The following is a 24,073-nucleotide window of genomic DNA, read 5'->3' as shown; positions in this document are numbered from 1 at the left end:
AATGGAGCTAGAATAATGGGATTATGTCAGCTCTTAAGTCTGTCCCACTTTTGGATCTCATTATGTGAGTTAATAAACTTCCTTATAATTTAAAGCAATTTTGAGTTGGGTTTTCTGTAACTTGCTATGAAAGCTTCCTATCTTGCACAGGTGGCAAATACAGACATGGTCCCTGACAGCTTGTGATCTAGTGAGGAAGGCAGACAGTCGAATGGGTAGTATCATACTTCAAGCAACAGAAAACTACATTATAGTGACTAATACAAAGGGGATTGTTTTTCTCATATAATAAGTCCATAGTCGGTGTGCCTGTGTGAAAATGTCAGCAAGAAACTAGGCTCCTTGCTTTCTGTATCACTAGGGATACCTAGTGACACCTTTTTGTTTTTTGGGTTTTTTTGGTTGTTATGGTTGTAGGATGGCTCTACCCTTATGGGCATTGTGTTCACAGAAAGAAGGATGAAATTAAAAGGGGCAAAGAGCCAAAGGAACATGCCTGATGAGTTTTTTTCTTTTGAAAATCTTTGCCAGAAGCTCTACCCTGCAGACATAGCTTTTGAAGAGATCAAGATGACCTCTATATAGTCCCTAAACTTGTATTTTCAGGGTTAACAAAGGGAGGAGGCATAATAAATGATGTTGTGTCCCTATCCCTTTTCCCCCTCCTACACAGTATCCAACTTAGATTATTCCAGTCATCAAGAAAGCCATCATTCTGAATAGCTAAATTAAATGTCAAGCATTGGCAACAATCACTGCTACATCTGCTGTTTTCTGTCATGATAGGCTATGGCAGAAACTTAAAGAGTGGGTTAAGAGGTATTCTTAAAGTTGGCAAGAGCAATGGCTGGACAGTAAACATTGCTAGAGAGACGGCTATCATTTTTCATATATGCGGAAGGAGGAAAGCAGAGAAGTAAAATGGATTTTTGAAGATAGGACCTCTCAATTATTTTCATTTCCCCCCACTCCCCTAAAGTCATCAAGAGACCAAAGCCCCAAGAAGGCTTAGCAGAAAAGAGATAAGTTTCGCTACTGGGTAGCAATTTTCCTCTGTTCCTTTTCTCCTTGATTTATCCATTTATAGCATTTAAAATTGACAACTTCCTTGAAATTCACTCTTGGCTTTTGGGGCATTATATTTTCCTGGTTTTCTTAGTACCTTTGGAAGCTCTTTCTCTTCCTCCTCTCATCTGATTGTGTGTAAAATGTTCCATCTACAGGGTTTGGTTTAGGGATAGAATGGACTCTTTCTTTCTGGTGAAAACTCCCACTCTTAAAATAATTTGTTTTAAAATATTCAGTTATAACAGAATAAATATATTATCTCCATTATATATCATTAACATTATTACTACATTCAAAATCAATTAGAATTTTTGAACAATAGTTTGCCTTTAACTAGTGAAATTAATATTTCCTACTTGGGAGAAAGAACTAAATATCATAAAAACCAGAGCAGAGTTTCCAGTTTGATGAACACTTAGAGATTTCGGGAGAATGACATGCTCAGAGAGCATTGAAGCTCCATGCCCCTTCCCAGGTAACTTACCCTATCCTCTCTCTATCTGGTTGTTCCCGAGTTATATCCTTTTATAATAAACCAGTAATCTATTTGTTTTCCTTGCTATCTAAAAAACACAACAGAGTTGTGGAACAAACTACACAGTCCTTGAGAGGTTCTCTGAGTTCCATTAGTGTTCCTTTGTAGGTTATGCATTTAAGTAAATGTCATTGAAGAGGTGATTTGAACGATGTTGAAACTCCTCAGTACCTGCCTGACAGATTCTCTTCACCACAATGCAGACTTGGTGCATACACTGCTTTCCAAATGGGATCTCTTTGAACAACCTTGAACTCACCACTTTAGGATATAATGCAAAATACTGATGTGGTAACCACCTTCTTTCGCTCGTGGTTGCTAGAAGCTGAGGCTGAGCTGTTTGTGGAATGAATCCTAGAAATTATCAAGCAAGGGGTTCTTGCACAGACAGGCTGAAGAAATTTCCAGAACTGAAATTCAAATATGTAGAAGAGGGGCAGGCCTTCTAGTTATTTTATTTTACTTCTGGGAGGCAGAACGAGACAGAATGTGTCGTGTATCTTCTATTAAAGAGGATCATACAAGTGTATTTTCCTTGCATACTTTGACTTGGAGAATTGGTGCTAGTTGACAATAGATCACCCAGCTAGACTGCAGTGCAAAAAGTGAGGGAGGGGGACACAACAATAGAAAATGGAAAAACCTGCTTTTAAAAAAAGTACAGAGGTGCCTGCCTGTCTCAGTCAGTAGAGCACATGACTCATGACCTCAGGGTTGTGAGTTCAAGCCCCACGCTGGGTGTAGAGATTACTTTAAAAATAAGATCTTAAAAAAAAGTACGGGGGTACCCAGGTGGCTCAGTCAGTTAAGCATCTGCCATTGGTTCAGGTCAATCCAGAGTCTTGAGATCAAGTCCCGCATGGGCTCCCTGCTCAGTGGGGAGTCTGCTTCTCCCTCTCCCTCTGCCTACTTGTGCTCTCTCTCTCTGTCAAATAAACAAATAAGATCTTTTTTTAAAAAAGTACAAAAAGTAAACAGATAAAGACGAATATTTACCTTGAAGAGGGGCAGGGATTTATCTGAGGCAAGGGTTAAGTGCTGATGTTTTATCTGTGAGGTGCCTTCTGAGGACATGGGACAGTGAAGGAAAGGGAAAAAGAAGATTCAAATGGAAAGTAATACAAGAGGATGTGATACTGTGCTAGCCACTGCTTCCTAGCGAGACTTGAAGAGACATAGCTAGTCACAGGGTAGGAGTTACACTGGACAAACTATACAGAGAAGCTGCCTTAGAGCAGTTTAAGAGGAAATTCTCCTTTCTCTTTCTGTCTTTCTCTCCCTTTTTAGATATTTTAGGTTTTTAATGTCCTTCACATATTCAACATAACACACCGACAGTGGATAAACAATAGGGGAAAAGAATCTTCAGCAAAGATCTTCCAGAACTCATAGCATCACTTTGGTCAAACACTATAAAGAGAACCATCAAATGAACAAAGGATAAGGAAATTTGACAGAGAATTTTAATTTTAGTTCAACAACTAACCAAAAAAAACAAAGAACCAAACATACAGCCTTCTCTCTTCTACCTGTTGGAAAGAAAGCAAAAGTGAATTAGAACTATATCTTTTTTGTGAAACAGCTTAAAAGAGGGGCGGGAAGGTGGGATGGGGAACACAGCTGTTACTAATGCTATAACGTGCAAAGTCGAGGATTCTGAGAACTGTATTACTAGAAATATAAAGGCATAAAGACATAAACTGGTATTAAAAACAGACATTGCTATATAAACACATAGTATGTCACTTTTATCTCTTTATGAAAATAACGGGATCTGGGGCACCTGGATGGCTCAGAGGATTGAGCCTCTGCCTTCAGCTCGGGTCATGGTCTCAGGGTCCTGGGATCGAGCCCTGAATGGGGCTCTCTGCTTAGTGGAGAGTCTGCTTCCCTTTCTCTCTGCCTGCCTCTCTGCCTACTTGTGATCTCTCTCTGTGTGTCAAATAAATAAATAAATAAAATCTTAAAAAAAAAGAAAGAAAGATCCCCCACCTTGCCCTTGAGACTGGAACCCCTAAACACCACACAGGCAGTGTGGACTTGAATTAACAGGTGCAGGACCTAATGGTGTCATTTTGGAAAGGATCAGATTCAGCATTCAGAGGACCCCATTTGCCCTCCATGCTGTTGTTTGTGTATCTCCAGAAGCAATTAGCTACAATTTGCATAATTAAGTTCACAGACAAGTTTGAATACTGAGATCTAGCTAGAAAAAGTAGCAAAAAAGACATTAAAAAAAAAAAAGGAAAGATGCCATAAACTAGAATTTGTTAGGAAAGCAAAAGGAAGACTTTTAAAAAATATTTCCAGTTCAAGTCAGAATTAAGGTATCTGTTGGGGTGCCTGGTTGGCTCAGTCAAAAGAACATGTGATTTGATCTCGGGGTTGTGAACTTGAGCCCCATGTTGGGTGTAGAGATTACTATAAAAATATAAAAACTTAGGGGCGCCTTGGTGGCTCAGTGGGTTAAGTGTCCGACTCCTGATTTCTGCTCAGGTCATGATCTCAGGGTCATGGGATCAAGCCCTCTGATGGCTCTGTGCTGGGCGTGGAGCCTGCCTAAGATTTTTTCTCTCCCTCCCTTTCTAACCCTCCCTGCCCAGCTCTCTTCTCTTTAAAAAAACAAAACAAACAAACAAAATAACACACAAAAAACCCCCACTTAATTAAAAATCTCAAAAAAAAAAAAAAAGAATCACGGTGTCTATTAAGTCTCACCACCTTTGCTAGAGTTGTGAATGTTTTGCTGCTGTTCTTTGAAAAAAGAAGAATCTATAATTAAGTGTTCATTCAAGAATACCGTGTTTGTTGTTCTGTAGCCATTCCCAAGTTACTTTAAGTTTTGTACATTGTTCAGGGGCAGAATACGTATTGGTGAGGTATGTTCATAGCTGATGCATCTCCAAAGAGTTTTTCATGGATGCTGCCAGATTCCAAACATCTTCTATCCCATCAGCATTACACAGAGAGGCCAGATGACTCCCACAGACCTACTCCCTTTCAAGGAGATCATATTGAGTTCAAGAGCTTTAGCAAGTAATCTTTTTTCCTAAAGCATCATCTGCTTTGGCACTGCCACTGAAGAATGGAATAGTCATCTTGCTTCTATTCTGGGATCCACTGGATATACCTAGAACCCTTGAGAATTATCAGTAATATCATAAATCATTTGTGCTTTGATGGCATTGAGCTTCAGTGGCTGCACTACCTTGTTCTTAATCCTCTTCAGGATCGAGCCCATGTCATAAATGCTGAAATACGGAGGTATGTTGTTTGAGGAGTAGTTTGGAGCTTATACTTTGTATTCTGGGATTGAGGGGGTACTCTCTGAGAGCAAACCCCAGGAGGTCATCACCAATGATCATGAATGTGATCCCTGCAGAGCCAACATTCTTCCGAGCACCAGCGAAAATCACACCAAACTAGGAAACATCCATTGGCTTGGATAGGAAGTTGGAGGACACGGGGCAAACCATGACTGCTTCCTTAACGTCAGAAATAAAGGTGAACTCTCCTCTGTGCCCAGTCTCATTGGCCCAGTAATGCACATGGGAGGTGTCCGGGCTGAGCTTCCAGGCGCTTGAATCTGGAATTTTTACATAACTCCCAAGTTTAGGGTAGATGATATTCATTCCCAAACTTCAACACTCCTGTTGCCTTAACTAACCAAGCTCCTGTCATCTTGCATGTAGCACACCTTCTTGCTTTCAGGCCAATCAGGTTTAAGAGGACAACAGGGGACTGGCCTTGACACATCTCTGTGCACAAAAGTCACCTTGTAGTTGTCTGGAACAGCTGGCAATTTCTGCCCAAGATTGTCTGTGTTGTCAATCATCTTAGCAAAAGCTGACAGCCTGTGGTTCATTTCAAGAACATTAGTACCAACTCTTATTGTAATCTAATAATTCTTTCTGTATCTCTTAAAAACACCAAGCATTTTTAGACAGCTTGGTAGCCTTGGCCAAACCGACAGCCTGCCCAGGCGTACAGGGCAGGCTGGGCTAGCCGGTGGGAGGGGACTGCTCACCCAGCGGCATGTCTCTCCCCCTGCTTTTTTATTTCCCTTTGGTCCAAGTTTTCCCATCCAGAACTGACTCCTCTTTCCTTCCAAATGGCATCATCCAGCCGCTTTGATAGCTGCTCCAGAGTCAGTTCTCTTCTCTGTGAGGTGTGGCATTTTATTCAAGTCAAAGTGGAGGCAAAAGCCAGAAACTTGAGGCATGTTGCTGGTTGCCTTGGATGCTCAGTGGCAGCTTTGAGATAGGGCCTGGCAGTCCCCCAGAAAATGATTTATGCCCCAGATGGTCTAACTGTGAAGGTCCAAGTGACACTGGTTGGCAGCAATGGCAGCTGACGTGGAGCGAGCAGCTGCCACCCAGACTGTCGTCCTCCCTGAAATCAGAAATGCTGCCTGGCCCAGAGAGGGCTCGGATTGAAGGACTGCAGAGAACAGCAAGTGACTGGCTAATTAGTTTAAGCAGAAAGAACTTTTTGAAAAGTTATGAGAAAGCTCTCTGGATAGAAGGAAAGGCTGGGAACAAGACTTCTAAACAGCAATTGAGCAGTTCTAGAAACTGCCCAAAGTTTTCTTCTACTAGTGCTGCTAAAAAAACAAAAACAAAAACAAAAACAAAAACAAAAACTTAACTGTGATCATTGTAACTTGCCTGCAATCATTCTGTTCAAGATTCAAATTCCTGGGGGCACCTGGGTGGCTCAGTGGGTTAAAGCCTCTGCCTTCAGCTCAGGTCATGATCCCAGGGTCCTGGGATTGAGCCCGCTGCTCAGCAGGGAGCCTGCTTCCTCTTCTCTCTCTGCCTGCCTCTCTGCCTACTTGCGATCTCTGTCAAATAAATAAATAATCTTAAAAAAAAAAAAAGATTCAAATTCCTGGGACAAATTTGTAGGTAAGGCAAGCCTGGGGCAAATGCTTACTCTCTTGGTGTGAGAAGGACTCTCCCAGGACCAGGATTTCTATCTTGGCAAGTTTACATACAGCTGAGAAAAGAAAAACTGCAGAAGCCAAGCTGGGTACTATTAGAAAGGGAAAAGTGAAGCTGTGTTGTTTAACAAAAGGGCCCATTATAACCCACCCCCTGGCTATTTTGTTCACGTACGTATACTTTATTTATTTTTAGATTTTATTTATTTGACAGACACATAGCGAGAGAGGGAACAGAAGCAGGGGGAGTGGGAGAGGGAGAAGCAGGCTTCCCGCTGAGCAGGGAGCTGGATGTGGGGCTCGATCCCAGGACCCCGGCAACATGACCTGAGCTGAAGTCAGAGGCTTAACCACTGAGCCACCCAGGTGCCCCGACATACATATACTTCAAAAAATACTGCCTAACAGAATGCAGCTATTCTCCGTAAAATGAAAAACTCTCACCCCTTCCTCAGAAGGAGATAACTCTATGTCTTGTTACTTCATCAAAATCTAAGTCAAGGATGTCTGGGTGATGTAAATCTCTGTTCTAGCTGCAGCTCAACTGTCTTAGATCATGTCCCTAAAAGCAGAGCCCCAGCCAGGGATTCTGTGCAAGTGATTCACTAGAGGAATGGTCTCAAGTGAAAGGAAGCCAAGGAAGCAGGATAGGCAGGCAGTGAGTGAAGAGATGATTTGGTCACAACTGGAGATTAGCGTCAGCCTGATAGCGCAGAGTTCTGGAGTCTGAACTGTACAAAGAATTGGTGCCAATCCAAAACACAGATACAAATAAACGATCTAGATAAAAAAGCTACCTGATCTACCAAATGAAGACCCCAAGCCAACTGGGGCCACCTCCACCTAGAACTTATGATCTGGTTGTATTTGCCTCAACTTTCTTGCTTTTATGGGGACTTCCAGAGCTCTCAGATACCCATATATACCCTCTTTCTCGTTAAGTTCCCAATCCAGCGGTGGTAGAAAAAACACATACACTTGCCAAGTTAAACGCAAGTTGGTCTTTTCCATTTTTAAATGGTCTTATTTACGGGAAATAATTATTCAGTTAAAGGTCAGCCCCCTTGGGCACCTGGGTGGCTCAGTTGGTTAAGCCATTGCCTTTGGCTCAGGTCATGATCCCGGAGTCCTGGGATCGAGTCCCGCATTAGGCTCCCAGCTCTGCGGAGAGTCTGCTTCTCCCTCTGACCTTCTTCCCTCTCATGCTCTCACTCTCTCTCGTCTCTTTAAAAAAAAATTTATGCACACACACTCCACAGAATTTCAGTGATACCCCTTTGTAAGGCTGGTTTTTCAAAAAGGCCTTTCACTTCCACCTTTCCGAGACCAGCAAGGTTACTGCATTGCTGGGCTAGCTACCTTACAGCCTCTGCTATGCAGTAACCTTGCCCTTTGCCATGGCAAGCCCATTAGCACTCAATTGGTGTCCCTCTTATGCCATACAGGAATCAAGGAAATTCTGTGGAGTGTGTGTGCATAAAAGCTCAGGGTCTATTTCAAAACATGATATGCCTCAATTTCTGCTGTGCTTTACTAGCCCATGTTGTCATAGGAATGCTTTGCAGGGTTCCAAATCGAAGTGAGGCTTAAGCCTTCTCTGCTTTTAACTTACTTGGAGCTCCTGCTCTCACTAATCATCCTCTACTTGCCCAGCCTCAGGTTGAACCCTAGGGAGGTCTCTGAGGGACCTAGCTGGTACCTTCTATGCTACTCTGTTCCTAATTTCTTGCTATCAAAATGACTTCTTCCCCTTTGTTCCAATAAGCAGCAGTCATATGTGCCCCCCTATGCCCCCAGACTGTTTGTTTTAGGTGAACTGACCCTTCCCTTCCATGAAGCCAATCCTTAAAGATAGTAAGAATTCAGGGGTAAAAGGGGCAAGGGGTATAGGATGATCAAAGGGTAAAATACTGAAAGGATTCTAAGGTTTGAAGTTCTGCTACATACTTCTCTCACAATTACAGGGCTGGGGATTACATGTCTAAGTTTGGGGGAGTAGGTGGAATGGGTGTAGAGGTATTAAGTGGGAGGACACATTCTGGGCAGAAAATGAGGTGGCTAGGAAGGCTAAGAAGGTTTGAGGTCACAGGATAGCTGGTGTGTCCATTAACCACAACTCTGTTGCCAGTGCCCTGCTGCTCACTTGGCAAACAGGAACCCAAGCCTATAAAATATTTGCCTTTTAGATTTTCCGATGTTCTCGACTCAGACCCTTTTTAAATATAGATGAATGTAAAGTGCTTTATTTTCTAGGTTATTACTTTTTTCCCTCAGGTCAGATTTCTTCCCTGGTTGGGGCCAATGATGGCTACCTGTGTACACAAGCTGTCTTTATTTTTTTCATCGGCTAAGAGGAGCAGGGGACAGACTTTTGGGTCAAAACACAGAGATTTTCCCAGTTTTAACTCTATAATGTTTCAAACATGCTCGTGAATGTGTATACCTGTAGGTAAACCCACATTGGTTTCTGCTTTCCTAAACACATCTCCCAACACTGGCTTCTTTTCTCATTGTTACTGGATTGCCTCTCCAAATGGAAGATTCCTAACCACTGCATCCTTAGGGCCTACCACTGCACCTGTACACCTGGGGAACGAAGTATGGGTGAATTAATGAAAAGGTATGGTAACATACTTGTTTTAGGGTTATTTATTCGAGAGAGCAAGTGAGTACATGAGTAGGGGGTCAGGGTCAGAGGGAGAGTGAGAAGCAGACTTCCCTCTCAGCAGGGAGCCCAACACCAGGCTCAATCCCAGGACCCCGGGATCATGACCTGAGCCAAAGGTGGCAAACTCTCAACTGCCTGAGCCACCAAGGCATCCCCATACGTGTTTTTTACTACATATTGCTGTACTGAATTAGTGTTTAGACTGTTGAGTTTGGGGCACCTGGGTAACTCAGTCGGTAGAACACCCACCCCTTGATTTCGGCTTGGGTCGTGATATGGGGGTCATGAGATCAAGTCTTGTGGTGGGGCTCCGCGCTCAACTGAGTCTGCTTGTCCCTTTACAACTACTCCTCCTCCTGCTCACGTGCCCTCTCTCAAATAAAATCTTAAACAAAAATCACTATTAACTCAAGCTTGTAGAATATGCAGATTCCTGGTATCTCCTAGAGATTGTGGTTCAAACAGGTTATGGTCCAGATTATTTTCGTGTTTAACCAGTGCCACTGATTTTAAATGTGGTCCTAGTATAGTTTGAGAAAACAGTGATAAGTTCTCCATTAAGTTCAGTGCTCCATAAACTGAATCCATTTCACCTGGAACTTGTCAGCAATGAGCAACCCTTGGAAATAAACAGGAGAAGCACAGTGTATTTTTAAATTTACATTTAGCCATGATCAAGACTGAATCCCTTTCCAAAAAACTGATGGCATTAAACACTTGAAAAAACACAAGCCAACCCAACTTTGCAAACAAAAACACTTTCACGGGCCAAGAGTAAATGTAAAATCTCTCTTTAGCCAGCAGCAATCTTAAGCAAATTACCTTTCATGTTTGTAAAACAGTAATTCCATTCTGAGTACTAAAGGAAGACATTATAAATAAATAATTAAAATGATTTTTAAGAGAAAAATTAACTGTATTCATTTTCCTCTTCAATTTCCATCCAGTAGAATCAGGGATTAGATCTAGGAGTAAACTACTGCACTGTTCAATAAAAATATTTTGTAGATTCATTTTTTAGATTACTTTAGAGTGAGTGAGCAGAAGTGGGAGAGGAGGGAGAATCTGAAGCAGCTTCTGTGCTGAGCACAGAGCCTGACATGGAACTCAAACTCCAGACCCTAAGATCATGAGCTGAGCCAAAACAGTTTGGATGCTTAACCAACTGAGGCCACTCAGGGATCCCTGTAGTCTCATTTTAAAGCCAAATTTAAAAAATTTGAATAGCACAGGTTTTAAAAATCTTCACTCCTAAAAAAACCTGGTGCAACCTGGTTTTTAGCACATCTATTGGCATTTCAAAGTTAAGCTTAGAACCTTTTAGGAACTGCACATTTGTTTAAATTTGAGGCTTCCATAGATGAGGACATGTACTAGTTGCTTCTTATAAAATTGGTTCAACGTTCCATATAGTGAATTTTGAACATGTTTTACCGAGAATTTCCCAACTTAACTAAATTTCCAGCCCATATTCTAACACCATTCACAAATAATGGCAACACAAAAGGCCTCTCCCCTCACAAGTGGTACACCCAATTTTTCAGTGCCAGATATTCTTGAGTTTAATTTCTAGTAGGTTATGTTCAAGGCAAAAATGAAAACCCTTCCAGTTAATAATCTATGTGCTTAATGTAACTAGTTTTTTAATGGCCTACGCCTGCTTTGAAAGCCAGTGTTATCTCCAGGAATGCCTTCCCGCCAGTCTAAGTTTAACTAAAGCATTATCACTTACTTCTTCTCTAGCAGAAAGGCTCATTTCTACAGAAGCTGGTTATACTGCCCTAAGCCACTCCATCTCAGCCATACCAATATACCCAAGGGGGATACTTAAGTAACACTCATGTGGCAGCCTAATTCCTCCTCCTGGGAAACTATACCACAGGTATCATTCAAAGTTTTAAATCATATTGTGGTAATTTTTCATTCTGAAGAACTTTCTCCCCAAACTAAAAGGGGAGTCTCACCAAAATTCTGCCTCTAAATGAGATCTCCATGCATATGTTACTTATGTATACTCCAAAAAACCCACCTACTTCATCTTCTACTACATCCATGTCTTTTTCCTAAACTTAAAAAAGCAGAATTGCATTAAGTGTTTTCCATACAATTGAGCTGCTCTCATGCTTTCTAGACAGCTGGAGATTAACAGGTAGAAGTTTTAGGAACTTATGAGCCAGGAACCTACTCTGCAGTTGTTTTATTTATCAGTGATTACTTTTTCAAACATCAAACTAGGGCTATCCTAAAGATAAAAACCTAAGAAACCCAAAATTTCTCTTAGGTAATCTGTAATTATGTTATTAAAGATTTGGATAATGACTCCAGCTCTCATCATTCTAGACTCCCCCTTAACAAATAAAGAGCTTAATGACTGGGATTTTATATTTACCACCCCTACCAAATTTATAAATTCTAGAAACACACTTCACACGGAAAAAAAAAAAGTAACTTAAGATTACTCTATTTCCTTGTAAGAGGAACGTTTGAACGAATTTTACAGGTAGTTAACTCTTGTTCAAATTGGGCACACATCAAATCTAGCATTATGGGAGTTTTATTTATTTGGAAGTGAACTTTGAACTATCAATACAAATGCCAAAATACTACACAAAACATCCACAGGAACTTTTTTCATCGTTTTGAATTGTTCACAAACATTTCCTACATAATCCAACATACAACAGAGAAATGGTACATCTTTTTCCTTCAATTTGCATACAATGGAAAAAAAAACAAGAATATATATATATATTACAAAGTTTAACTAATAAGACACTAGCAGGCTGACAGTTTGTCTATAGGTGAGAAATCATCTAATAAAAAATAATAAGAATTTATTTAGCATCAGTCACTTCCATAACCAAGTATTATTCTGATTAATAAAACTTGCTGCCATTAGGTTTCTGGCATATACTTATACCATTACTCAATTTGTAGTATTGCTCCCCACCTTGGTTCTCCTTTACAATTACTAACATAGAAAACTGCTGCAGAGTAGGGGCAAGCATTTGCAAACAAAAAAAAAAATCCCCAGCTTATTATAAGCATAAACGTGTATGACAGAATTTCTTCCCAAGCAATGGACTTTCAAATCAAGAAATCACCAGAATGGAATTAGCCAAGATATTATGCCTATTTCCAAGAAGAGATACATTTATTTATATCCAACAGAGGAGCTGAAAATCAAACTTAGTGTTTAGTTTGGGGTGGGTTGAGGATCCAGCCATTTGAAAAATGACTGTCTTAAAAAAAAAAAAAAAAAAAAAAAAAAGACCACCAAAAATAGGTTCACTAAATTTATTTTAAAAATCATAAAACGTTTCTTACAAAAGAGCATTACATTCTGCACACTGCTCTGAATAGATGCCAGGGACAAATGGACTATTGTTACTTTTCCTCCCTGTCCCACCCCCCCAAAATGTTACAGTGACCACAAAGCAAAGTGTTCACAATAATTTTACATGGGGGGAATTTTTTCTTTTAAACCACCAACAATGAACAAAAATTAAAATTCACTCACTCTGCTGCTGTTTCAAAATTTCAATGTTAGTTTTTGCACGCCCTTCCCCCCCCCACCCTGTTTTTAAGGAACTAAAACATTACATCTGGTGAACAGCAAAGATTTCACTACACCTCAAATGCAGAACACCTATGAAGCAGAGGAATGTTGGCTTTTTAAACAGAAGCAGATAAAAAAAAAAAGATGCAGGACTCCTTCAGTTCTTCACTAGTCTTAGAAAAACTTTCCAGAATACTGCTTCACACTATAAAAAAGAAAAAATATCTTGCATTAGAATCCTTCAACATCTGCATACTGCTTCACACTATAAAAGAAAAGAAAAAAAAGTACGAATTAGAATTTTTGTTCGTAACATCTTAATCAACATTAAGACAATTTCAATGCTAAATTCAAATGATAAACATGTCCATTACAATTAGAAATAAGAATTAAAACATTAGCAATTAAAAAATTAGAGCAATGTAAAATTCCAGAAAAATGATTAATAGTAAATCAGACATTAGTAGAGCAGAATTAGGAAAATGAAATTAAAAGTTGTTAATACTTGGTAGAAAAGACAAAGAAATGCCAGTAAGGTGTGAAATGCTGCATTTTACAGCACCAATCATTTGTCCTGTAGAGGCATGGCCTGTGCCATATGGCAGACTGTGATTTGTTGTCGATTTAGTTATCTAAAAACAACAAAATCACTAGTCTTCCACACAGAACTAGACCAACATCCACTGAATCTTCTATATTTTCTACAGGCTCTGTATAATTTATAACAAGTGGTTTTGGCAGCAGTTTTCACCAGAGAAATGAGAAGTTTGCTTGGTTAAGGCTTCTTCCAGCAAGATTAGTATTGAATGTCTTCATTTTTAGTAAGAAAGCAGAAGAAAATTAAAGCAAAGCTATTAGGATGTTTAGAAGTTAGGTCCCCAAAAGGTTGAGACACCATGGCTTCTAAAAGAAAAATCAACTGAGAAGAAAAGCTTTTTAAAGTTTTAGTATGGGTATGCTAACATAAAGCTAAACTCAAACTGACCTGTTCTGCAGCAAATACTGTGCATTCTGTATCTGGTCCTGTGTTCCTGTAATGGTAATGATCCGATCTTCCGACCCTTCTAGAGGTTCGTCAATTTTGATCGAAGCTCCTGACTCATGACGGATTTGTTTAATCCGCTGACCACCTTTGCCAATAATAGATCCAGCCAACTGAAAGGATTTTTAGAAACAAGTGTTTATGATATACTTTAAAAATAACCGTATTAACCGTATTACTGGTATTTTCAGTGAATATCAAGTATTAACAATACACAGTCCATTCTAGGATTAAAGACCTCCAACCAATCAAGGTTTGAATTAAAATGTATTTATGCTGCACATCAACATTTCCTTTAATAAGCAAATCAGGGGCTCAGAACCCTCTGCTTTAAAAACAGTACAAGAGTCAAACCAGAGAAAGACACCTCACTGAAGTCTGTAAAACACAATTTTAATCCTAACATAAATTTTTAAGACCTTTTAGTAAGTGTCAGGGAATTTTAAGAAAATGATTCATTAAACGTTCCTGGTAACATTACAAGAACGTAAAAATTTAAAGAATACTTACATCTTTGGGAATAGTTACTTGTGTAGTAATAATAGGTCCACCAAGATCACCATATGAGCCACGACCCCCTGCATAGGAATAATCTGATTTAAATAATGAGCATTAAGTTCATTTGGAAAGCATGAAATAATGTTTTGATTTTACAAAGGAAAAAACTTACCATATCCGGAGCCACCCTAAAAACGGAAAGAAAAAATAAAAAATTACTTTGCCTTCAAAACTATTCTCTAGGTATTTTAATATTCCTAAAGTCTTAGTTTAGGAAACTAAAGTCCTCCCACATTCTCCCTAGTACGTTTTGGAAGACAATCCTTAGGCGAAGAAAACCCTTCAGGTACATAGCACAGAATCAAGAACATTACATGAAGGGAAGTCAACACTTACTGGCAAGTAGGGAAGCATTTGCTACTGATATGAATACAAAAACACCCATGATACTCAACCTGTGGTTCATAAGCCATCTGCCATTCTGATGGGCTCCATGTATCTATTGCAGAGTCCCAAGTCTCGTCGGCACTGAAACCAACCTGTGTCAAAGACAGAACTGTTACCATAACCCATTTTTCTATGCCTGATTTCTATTTTCCATCACTAAAATATTGGCAGAAATCACATATTCTCCAGAAACAAAAAAGGCTAAATGAAGTCTTAATATTCCAGCTAACAAATGAAATGATTTAACTAGCTGTCTACGAAATTCATTTGTAAAGCAAACTTTCCAATTAATAATCTTCAACAAAATGTCAACTATGTGACATTAGACTCCTAGAAGCTTTCATATATACACCGATAAATGAAGAGTTCTTACCATGCCATCGTAGCGGTCTCCAGGTCTTCCTCTTCTGTCATAGGCCATTAGATCTCTGCAAGCACAGTACTTGTTATAATCTCAGTTTGCTTACATGTCACATACACCAAATAAAAACCTACCCTATCTACCCATAAAGTGAAGCCTCTTACAGATCAGCAATGTGTCAATGGAAGAAACTTACCCTCCTCTAGGTGGTGGTGGAGGAGGAAGAGGAAGATTCCGAGCTCTGCTACCACCCCGGCCACCTCGTCCAGGAGGAGGTGGTGGAGGTCCCCGACGAGGGCTCATATCGTCATAATCTCTTCTAGATGGAGGCATAGGACGCCCACCCCGGCCAGGAGGCATTCTGTCAAAACCACCTCTTCCCCGCATGGGAAATCCCACAGGGCGCCCACGGCGGTCATCAAACATCATTGTAAAACCACCGTAATCGTAGGTTTCATCGTAAAAATTGGGATCATAAGGCTGTGCACGTCCTTTGATGGGAGACTAAAACAAAAATATAACGTTACAGACTGAAGGAAAAGAGCCTTGTTTCATACCAAATGATAACAAGCCCAACATTTCAAGTCCTTTATTTCTCCTGGGAGGTACTTATGTCAGGAAAAGGAATGCAGGCAAGGGTTAATAGTAGGAAGAAAAGAATTTTTAAAAATGCATTATTTTTGCTGAGTCCTATACAAAGTTTTAGCAGCCTGCTTTTACTGTTCCACCTCAAGAGACTGGAAACCCCGTTCACACATCTCACAATGGGGTCTGTGAAGAACTTACCCCCATCTCAAAGCCTGGGGCAATCACTATCTTATGTAAGCATGTAACTCATACTGAAGCATATCGGTTGGGAAGCTGTGCAATGTGGTACTATAGAAAAACTACAAAACTACACAAAACTTCATTTGAAGGATCAAAGGCTATTAAAAATCCTCACGAATGATCAAATGACCACTCTCCCAAAAATTTTTTAAATTACAGTGATAACTAAACAACTAGCTAAGGACAAATAAAAACCATTTGTCTCAACATCGTGAAACTAAGTTAGAATAAAACATTTGTTTGTTTCATGGAATTATTTAATAGTAAGTATAATATTCCAAAGATACCTCTGATATAAGATCAAGGATGATCTTGATGCACTCTACAACCCTATCAGGTTTTCCTCCAATAAGCACGACTCTGTCAGTGGAATGAGGACAGCATTCCTGGAAAAGCTTGATTGTTGTCTGTGTATTCTGTGGTAAGTTACGAAAAAGGAAAGCATTAATCAGAAGGGAAAAAACAAAGTTTCCTGGGTTCACATTCAGAAACCTGCCCCCACCCCCAACATAAAAACCCTATTAGGAACTCCAGGACTTTGCCATGGTATTGGCAAAAAGGACGAACTTGTCCTAACATGCCCAGGCCTTTCTGTTATATTTTAAAAGTGAACTAGATATAAGTGATAAAGATTTTAGGGAAAGAACTCAAAAAGGGGGAATGAGAACCCCAATGACCCAGCTCTATAGGAAACACTACTGTCTAGTAATATAGCAAAAAAACTGCCTTTACCTCTCGAAGTTCTTTGATTTTAGCACCTTTGACCCCAATAATTCCTCCTGCCAGACTCTGATGAATCAGCAGTCTCAACTCGCAGTCAAAGTCACTTCCTTTATAGTGTTGGTACTGCAGAGGGAGAATTATAAAATTTTAGTTCCGTATCAAGGAATCCCCAATAATACACTTATCTGCTATAAGCATGACAATATACTGTTGCAGTGAGCAACCTGAATTTATATTTCAATAACTTTACCAGTTATGTGCTTATTATCCTCAATAGCCAGGCCCAAAAAGGACATTCTGCACCACCTTAAAAAACTATTTTATTTTCAGGTCCTGCAACACCATACCCACACTGCAGCCATTTAGCATGTCGCTGTTACCACAAAATTATTAATAACATTCAAATAACACCATAATAAAAATGACTGCAAAGCACTTTGCAAATGTAGTTAATTCCCACTGCAGCATGGAGCAGGGTCAACAGTGAGTTGTAAGACCATTCACTTATCATGTTTTTAAGCCTTTTTCTATAGAGACGGGAAAAGTACACTATGTTAAAAATAAAATTGATCCTATGGGCCAGGCTCCATACTTCAGTGGGGTTCAATGGCACTATGACATACATTTAAGCATTCCACAGCATCAGATTCGAGCGGGAGCTGGCTGGTTGCAGTGGGTGATGGCAACTGCAGGCCCTGAAAGTAGAAAAATAAGAGTAATAGGTTAAGTGTCTAGTGTGATCAGGCTATTGTCGCATATATTGGTAAAGCTACTACAACATATTTCATTATCTATACCATAAAATGAAAAACTACTTATCTACTCTTAAGAATCAACATGTAACCTTTTCCTATATACCCAGTAAATACAGGATTACACAGAATTAAAACAATCCTTGAACTAGATCATAGTCCTCTCCAACAGAGCCCCACAACCAGTATTCTAATAATAATAATAATAATAAAGAAAAAACAAAACAAAACAAACCCCAAAAAACAAACAAACCCTCCCCTGTAACCACAGCCCATAAAATACCTGCTAAACCCATGTGCATGACCACAGATAGTTCATATTTACTCTGGAGTGGCCAGACTACATTAAAAAAAATTTCTTTTAAGATTATGTTTTAAAACAATGTGGAATTATAACCATGCACATTATGTAGTGCAAGATGTTGCTGCTACAAACTGTTAGTCACTGTCTCTCCACCACCCCCATATTAAGCCCCAATAAAACACTTCCAACAATCCCCCCTCAATTGCCAAATACGTTAAGAACAAAAAGAGATCCTACCTCTTCCAAGGTAGGGATGATTTTCTTCAGAATTTCTCCAATTGTTTCAATATCAGCACTGATACTCAATATGCTGTCAAACATCACAAATACCAGATAGTACAAAAAAGGTGGAAAAGAAAAATGAGTTTTGTGTTCATCATCATTAGTCATACAAACTTTTACAGAGAAGTAACATACAATTATTTAATCTCCCCATTTAAAGTAGCCTATTTATAGATTTTTCACATGCATTTTGTTTTACGCCCAATACAGACATGATAACAGTATTAGGAGACTTGCAGAGAGACAGAGAGAATGGGCTCTTGGAAGGGCTCAGATTAAGTGGGCAATAAATTGACCAGAACTGAAGCAGAGTTGAATATTTATGTTCCCCGCCACCACTAAGTTAATTAAGGATACCCTCGCTGTTACATTGGTAAAACTGGCACACCTTCTCTTAGGCAAAAGTGGGGGAATATGCAAGTGGTGAACATTATATCTGGAGTAAGGTTATGGATACCAGTTAGAAATTAGATCACTAATGGGCTCTGCAAGAAAACAAATACAAATGCGAGACAAAACAAAGACAACACAAATGAGAAGTGAAAGAAAGTGAACCAGAGTTAGCATTTCATCAGAAAAAATTATGAACAGGCAATGTTGGGAAGCAAGGTGGGCCACAAAGACAGAGCGAGAGACTATTTTGGTAACAATCTGATTTACAATGCAGCAAATATGCAACACTTGAAGCTGTGCTCCTTCCATCGAAATAAAATTAGTGGATCGTTTGGGTGGGCAACTCACGGTAAAAGTTCAGTGACAAAAAGACTTAATGGGGAAAATAAGACAGAAACTTGAAAAACAATACACCGTCTAAAGGGGATACTATTTAATTATATAAAAGGCAGGTAATAAAATACATTTCTCTCTTTCTAATCAGGCAGTGAGGCATAAACTGTTGGGACATACCGCTCGGGGCCACTGCTGTCTGGGACTGAAACACTGGCATTGTACTGCATTGGTCATTGGCGTTCGTGGATGTTGGCATTGGGCATGGGCATTCAATCAGAAGTTGTCAAGTATGGTACCCGTTTGGCAACGAGCACATTTTTGGGCATAGCCAACCAGGGTTTTCACATGGGCGTTCAGGGGCGGATGGGCCAACGTCATGGTGGGCAACGCAGGGGTAAGTCGATCCAGTACATGGGCAACGGAGATATATGGCCAAAAAAACAAGGAGAGGGAAAAGGGGGAAAAGCAATAAATTTTAATTTAATACAAACTATACTCATACTCTCAATTAATGAAACAAGCTTAAGTTGTTCTGAAGACTAACACAATAATGGACTTCTCTATATCTGACTGTGGCTTAACATTTAAGGACCTTAAATGATGGTACTAGCTATTTTTTTTTTTTAAACAAACGATGTTTCAGTAGCAGGCTGGCTCATGAGGGTAGACACAAAACCTGTCATGACTCAGTTTACTGAAATTCTTGAGGAAATGGGGAAATTAATAACCCAGATACTTATATAGAACATCTGGATTAAGAGGAGAGAGGTTTATAAAAGACAAAACAAAAATTCCCACACCACCAAAAACCCTAACTCTTAAAAAAAGACCAGTTTGGTTTCCTGGAGGTTTAAAACGCATTCCTAGATCCTAGCAAGGCAAGTAAAATTTTAAACAAAATTTCAAGTTCAGTTTACAAGAGGAACATACAAAGATCTGCGACCAAGAGAGAAATGAAATACTATCAAATAAGTATTCAACACAAAGTTATTATTTGCCTCAACTTCAGCAAGGAAACATTAAAAGAGTGTACACTATGAGAAAAAAATTTAGGAATTTTGGTGTAGCCAAGTCCTAGAAATATGCTCACTTCTGGTGATACCAACAATTAGTGTGTCTAATCACAAGAGTCAACCCACTATAAAATATGAAGACTCAAACGAATCATTGGCATTGACAAATGGTTTCCCATGTCTACTCTATTCTTTACCCATATTTAAATCATGCAACCTCAACATTAATCTGTGCTTCATGTGCAAGCTGTTAAACAGATGGACGGATTAAAAAAAGGAAATAAAAATTTGAGTTTAATCAGCCACCTGCAATGTTTTTGATATACTGTAATTGACTCACACACAGTAAATGGTGCCATTAAGGGTTTTTACACTGTTATTTTCTAATTAAAATGTTATCTTGAAGTGAATAATTTGGTGGAAAGTTATCAGAAAGTGAAGAGGTTTAATACAGACCCTTCCCTCCCCAAACTCAATCTGGGCTTTGTTAAATCAGGAATGGCAAACCTTGAAATCATCTATGTAATCGATTATTACAAATGGCTTGTATCTAGGCTATTAAATGATTTCTAGGACACAAAATCTTTAAAATTTCTACACACACATAAACTGAAGCTGCTCGTGTAGTAGTTTAAACTCTTTAATACTTACGTCTGTACGGAGAGCCTTAATATTCTTGCCTCCTTTTCCAATCACTGCCCCAGCATTCTGGAGGAGAGAAAAAGATAATAAGCTTACCTTCCCCTTTCCCTATGTTAAATGTCTTCCTATGCTCTTAAACCGTAGCAAAAAACCCCAACTAAAAACAAAAACCCCTAACCTCTCTTTTTTGGGTCATAAAGCTAAAAATCAGAGATGATAAACTCAAAAAAATCATCAGGTCAAAAAAAAAAAAAGAAAAATAAAAATCAGGGAATTTGTGCTTTGGGGATTAAACATTTAAGATAGCTTTGGGATATTCAGCATGGGAAGAAGTACATGGAGCATGAAAGTTAAGCACTGATTAAATTTAGTTTCCTTCTGAGAAACAATTTAAAACATATCAGGTACCTTTACAAGGTGACATGTGATGGCAACAATCAAGTAAGCAGCCAACTAGATGTTTTCCCCACAATGCAATCAAGGTATAAACTTTTATCCATCAATGCTTTAAGCATTACCTACACCCTCTCTGCTACTTTGACCTGCAATGACTCACTGTATTAAGTACTTTCATTTGATCAAAATAACCTGGCCTACAAATCTGTTTTGAAAGAGCCACACAAACCTTTTATACTCTTCAATCTGTAAGACTTAGAATGCTTCCCAGAGGGCCAAATCAGAACTCACTTTAATTTGTACTTTAGTTAAGAACCCCTTTTAAATTTTCACGAATAAAATTTATACCTTGCTCTGAAGCAAAATGCGTAATTCAACCATCTCATCAGTGTTTCTAGATCTTTTAAAAGCTTGTTCCTCTTCCATATCTTCTGCAGGGCGTTTACCTAGAAATTAACAGTTCAGATTTCAGAGCAAGCACCGGTTATCAACAAAAAAAATTCCTTTAATTCAATTACATTTTAGTTTCAACCCATAGGTCAGAGAAAGTAACTGTTCTGTTTGGAGATTTGTTGCTAAGTCAATTAGACCATGTTCTCTTCCAATAATACTTTCTAAACAGAAAACAATGCGACACGATGCTTTCAAGGATTAAACTTATAAAATGCAAAGAAACGATATTTTTATTGTCAAGATATCTTAAGTTTAGAGTCACCAATGCAAATTAGTTACCTCTAGTTCATAAATGAAAGGGAAGAGAAAGCTGACAGGGACGTCAGAATAAACAGTTCCAAATAACGAAAGTAACAAAACGGAAAATCCAGAAATTGTTAAAATTAAAATGTCTTCTCACCAAATTCACCATTGGTTTCGGTGTTGGGGAAGGTTTCCTCTGGCTGTTCAGTTTCCATTTTCTTGTATTAAATGGACACACCAATCTGTTGAAAGATAAAGAGACTAGTACATTTGGTTTACTGGAAAGTAAGCTTTGTGTCTTGCTTAAAAAAAAAAAAAAAAAAGTCAAGGAAAATGACTCTGCTTCTAGAACGTACCAGGTATTATATATCCTTGCAGAGCAGAACTGAAGTTCTGGGCGGGACCAACTGACACCCTAGTGCTGCAGTAGCCTATAAAAACCAACATAAATTGAGTTTTGCTTTTTGGTTGCTTATTACTGAATACTAATTTAACAGTGATGTAAATACAAACTAAACAGCTCTAAAACTGGGTCTTACACTCTCAAACGACTGCCTTAGGAAAAACCAAAAACGAAAGGACCTTATCTGATTTTTTGCAAAAAGAAAACCATGCAGTTTTTAGCCACTGGACGGAGTGCCCACCATGATAACTAATTGTTTTCTACAATACAATAAAGACCAAAGGTCTGTAAAACATACATAAGCCCCAAAGCCTTCAATTTTGTCCTTAAAGGTACACATTTATAGATGTATAAAATTATACTGATTTTTAAATTGCGTGTGGGTTTCCTCCCGTTGGTGACTTGAAATGCCATTCTTTGAAATCTCTAAAAAGTTTACAAACATGAAGGCAAATTCAAGCTATATACAACAATAAGATCAATGTACTTAAGAATAAATCTTAAACCTCATACAGGAGTAGACCCCAACTGCCAATCATACCCGATTATTCCAACAGAGCTAATGAAGCCCTAGAATGCTAATACTGCCACCACAAGAATATTTTAAGTTAGAAGTCTATAACCTAACAATTATACCTTTAACGCCAGAGTAATGGGACTGCAAACAGCCTTTCACCAGCCCTCACAGGTCTAGCAGAAAGAGCCGACAAGTGGCCTCTGGTAGGCAGAAGACGGATAGCGATACAGCCCAGAGCTACCTTTATGGCCCCCGTTCTTCCGTAACGTTTGTCGATAAACCTTTTAACGACTAACTGAAACGCTACCTCACCGCCCATCACTCAGCTAAACATAGAGGTATCACAGATTCAGGTAAATAAATTGTAGACAGCGGGCTCGACTTGTAAGGAAAATGTTGCCGCGGTTCCCCGTTCAGGTCTTTTAGTCACCATTCCTCAAATCGCTAAATATGGGAGCAGCAGAACGCACACACGCCCCCCCCCCCAACGGTACCAGGGATCAGCAACAGCCGAATAACAGGAGTGGAAAAGCCGAAGGAGAGAGCAGAAGCGCCGCGCCGCTCCTCACCCGGACACGACAGGAAATGGCGGCCCGCGTAATGGCGACTACGTGCTACTAGGCGGAGCCGAGCGCGGACCCCCCCTCCCCCACCCACCACGCGGTCCCGAGATCTCATCCCCCGCACCCTCCCCCCACCGCGGGAGAGACAAAGCAACGGAGGCAGCCTCGACCATTCCATCTGTCCCGCTCCAGCTCCGCTCCCGAGCCGGGAGGCCCCAAGTGCAGCGGGACCCAAACAAAGAGAACGGCGGCGTTCTTCGCTGCCCTCGGGTCCCGCCCGCCGGCCGCTTCTCCTTCGTACACGAGGTGTCTAGTTCTGAAGACTACAGAACTACTGATCATCCTACAGAGACACACCTCGCAATTACCCGAAGCCGCTAGCACTACAACGCGGACTGCGGATATACGCTCAGGGAAATGGCGGAGGTGGGGGGAGGGGAAACCGGGCAACGTTCCCTCTCTGAGAATCGGCCAACCACCAAGCAGCCCCCAAACGCCTCCCTCAAGCGGCAAACTTCGTCTCTGACCCTCGCCCCCACGCGCCGTTCATCCAGACCCGCTCCTCACCGCGCGAGGCCGCCGTCCCTGTGCCGCCGCGCCGCCTCAGCCGGTCACAGCTAGACAGAGAACGAGCGCAGGCCCCCGCCGCCTTCCCCCGCCTCCCCGCACTCTCCTACCCCGCCGCCGAGCCCAATTGGTTGCCCGGGGTTTAGCGGTGGCGCGAGGGCAAAGCGATTGGCCCAAGGCCGCGTCAATCAAAGCGCCGAAGGAGGCGACGCCACGCCTCGCGCCGGCGCCTCCCTTCAGATTGTGAGGCCGCTAAGGGCCCGAGAAAAGCCGGGCTTGATAGAAGTCAACGCAGCCCTCAGGGAGGCCAAACCTATGCCTGAATCTATAATATCCTAGCGCCGAAAACCCCAATTACCTATAGGCCGCAAGAAAGCGGGACGTAGGTAAGACGTCGAGGTTGCAGCAGCAGAGAAACGGAGGATAATGGCGTCTGCAGCTCTTTCGCCTGGAGCGCCCTCCTCCTTTCCCGTTCGCGCACTCACTAGCGGCGGAGGGGAGGGAGGGGAAAAACCTCTCGCGAGAACTGAAGGCTACC

General features: G+C 40.4%; 1 protein-coding gene and 1 pseudogene across 8 annotated transcripts; both read right to left on the bottom strand.

Moving 5' to 3' along the window:
* Positions 1–4,488: 4,488 nt before the first annotated feature.
* On the bottom strand, positions 4,489–5,640 carry LOC116856861 (annotated as a pseudogene).
* Positions 5,641–11,751: 6,111 nt separating this feature from the next.
* HNRNPK (heterogeneous nuclear ribonucleoprotein K) lies at positions 11,752–24,031 on the bottom strand. Of its 8 annotated transcripts, none has more exons than XM_032840515.1 (17): positions 23,894–24,031; positions 21,842–21,916; positions 21,643–21,727; positions 21,138–21,235; positions 20,403–20,459; positions 18,916–18,959; positions 17,965–18,037; positions 17,295–17,366; positions 16,681–16,794; positions 16,236–16,364; positions 15,317–15,624; positions 15,133–15,187; positions 14,768–14,851; positions 14,485–14,500; positions 14,325–14,407; positions 13,758–13,927; positions 11,752–12,977 (listed from the first exon to the last, which is right to left on the bottom strand). In XM_032840515.1, exons 3-17 carry the CDS (start codon positions 21,698–21,700, stop codon positions 12,947–12,949), a joined length of 1,392 nt encoding a protein of 463 aa, XP_032696406.1. In that variant the 5' UTR covers positions 21,701–21,727; positions 21,842–21,916; positions 23,894–24,031; the 3' UTR covers positions 11,752–12,946. The 8 variants fall into 8 exon arrangements, with proteins under 8 accessions (XP_032696406.1, XP_032696400.1, XP_032696401.1 ...); XM_032840509.1 differs by having other exon boundaries at positions 11,752–13,037; positions 23,894–24,030; XM_032840510.1 differs by lacking the exon at positions 23,894–24,031 and adding an exon at positions 23,536–23,636 and having other exon boundaries at positions 11,752–13,037.
* Between the last annotated feature and the right edge of the window lie 42 nt (positions 24,032–24,073).

This window comes from Lontra canadensis, unplaced genomic scaffold (assembly GCF_010015895.1).
Source record: "Lontra canadensis isolate GAN:19392208 unplaced genomic scaffold, GSC_riverotter_1.0 scaffold113, whole genome shotgun sequence".
Classification (NCBI taxonomy): Eukaryota; Metazoa; Chordata; class Mammalia; order Carnivora; family Mustelidae; genus Lontra; species Lontra canadensis.
This window is presented reverse-complemented; position numbering and strand designations above follow the sequence as displayed.

What these genes read in the sequence shown, in the direction of transcription:
- HNRNPK (XM_032840509.1), bottom strand. Translation starts at nt 21,700, where the DNA reads ATGGAAACTGAACAGCCAGAGGAAACCTTCCCCAACACCGAAACCAAT. An exon ending in ATGCTGTGGAATGCTTAAAT is followed by an intron (nt 16,795 to 17,294) that starts GTATGTCATAGT and finishes CTCCCTCTGCAG; the next exon opens with TACCAACACTATAAAGGAAG. An exon ending in CCACCACCACCTAGAGGAGG is followed by an intron (nt 15,188 to 15,316) that starts GTAAGTTTCTTC and finishes CTGTGCTTGCAG; the next exon opens with AGATCTAATGGCCTATGACA.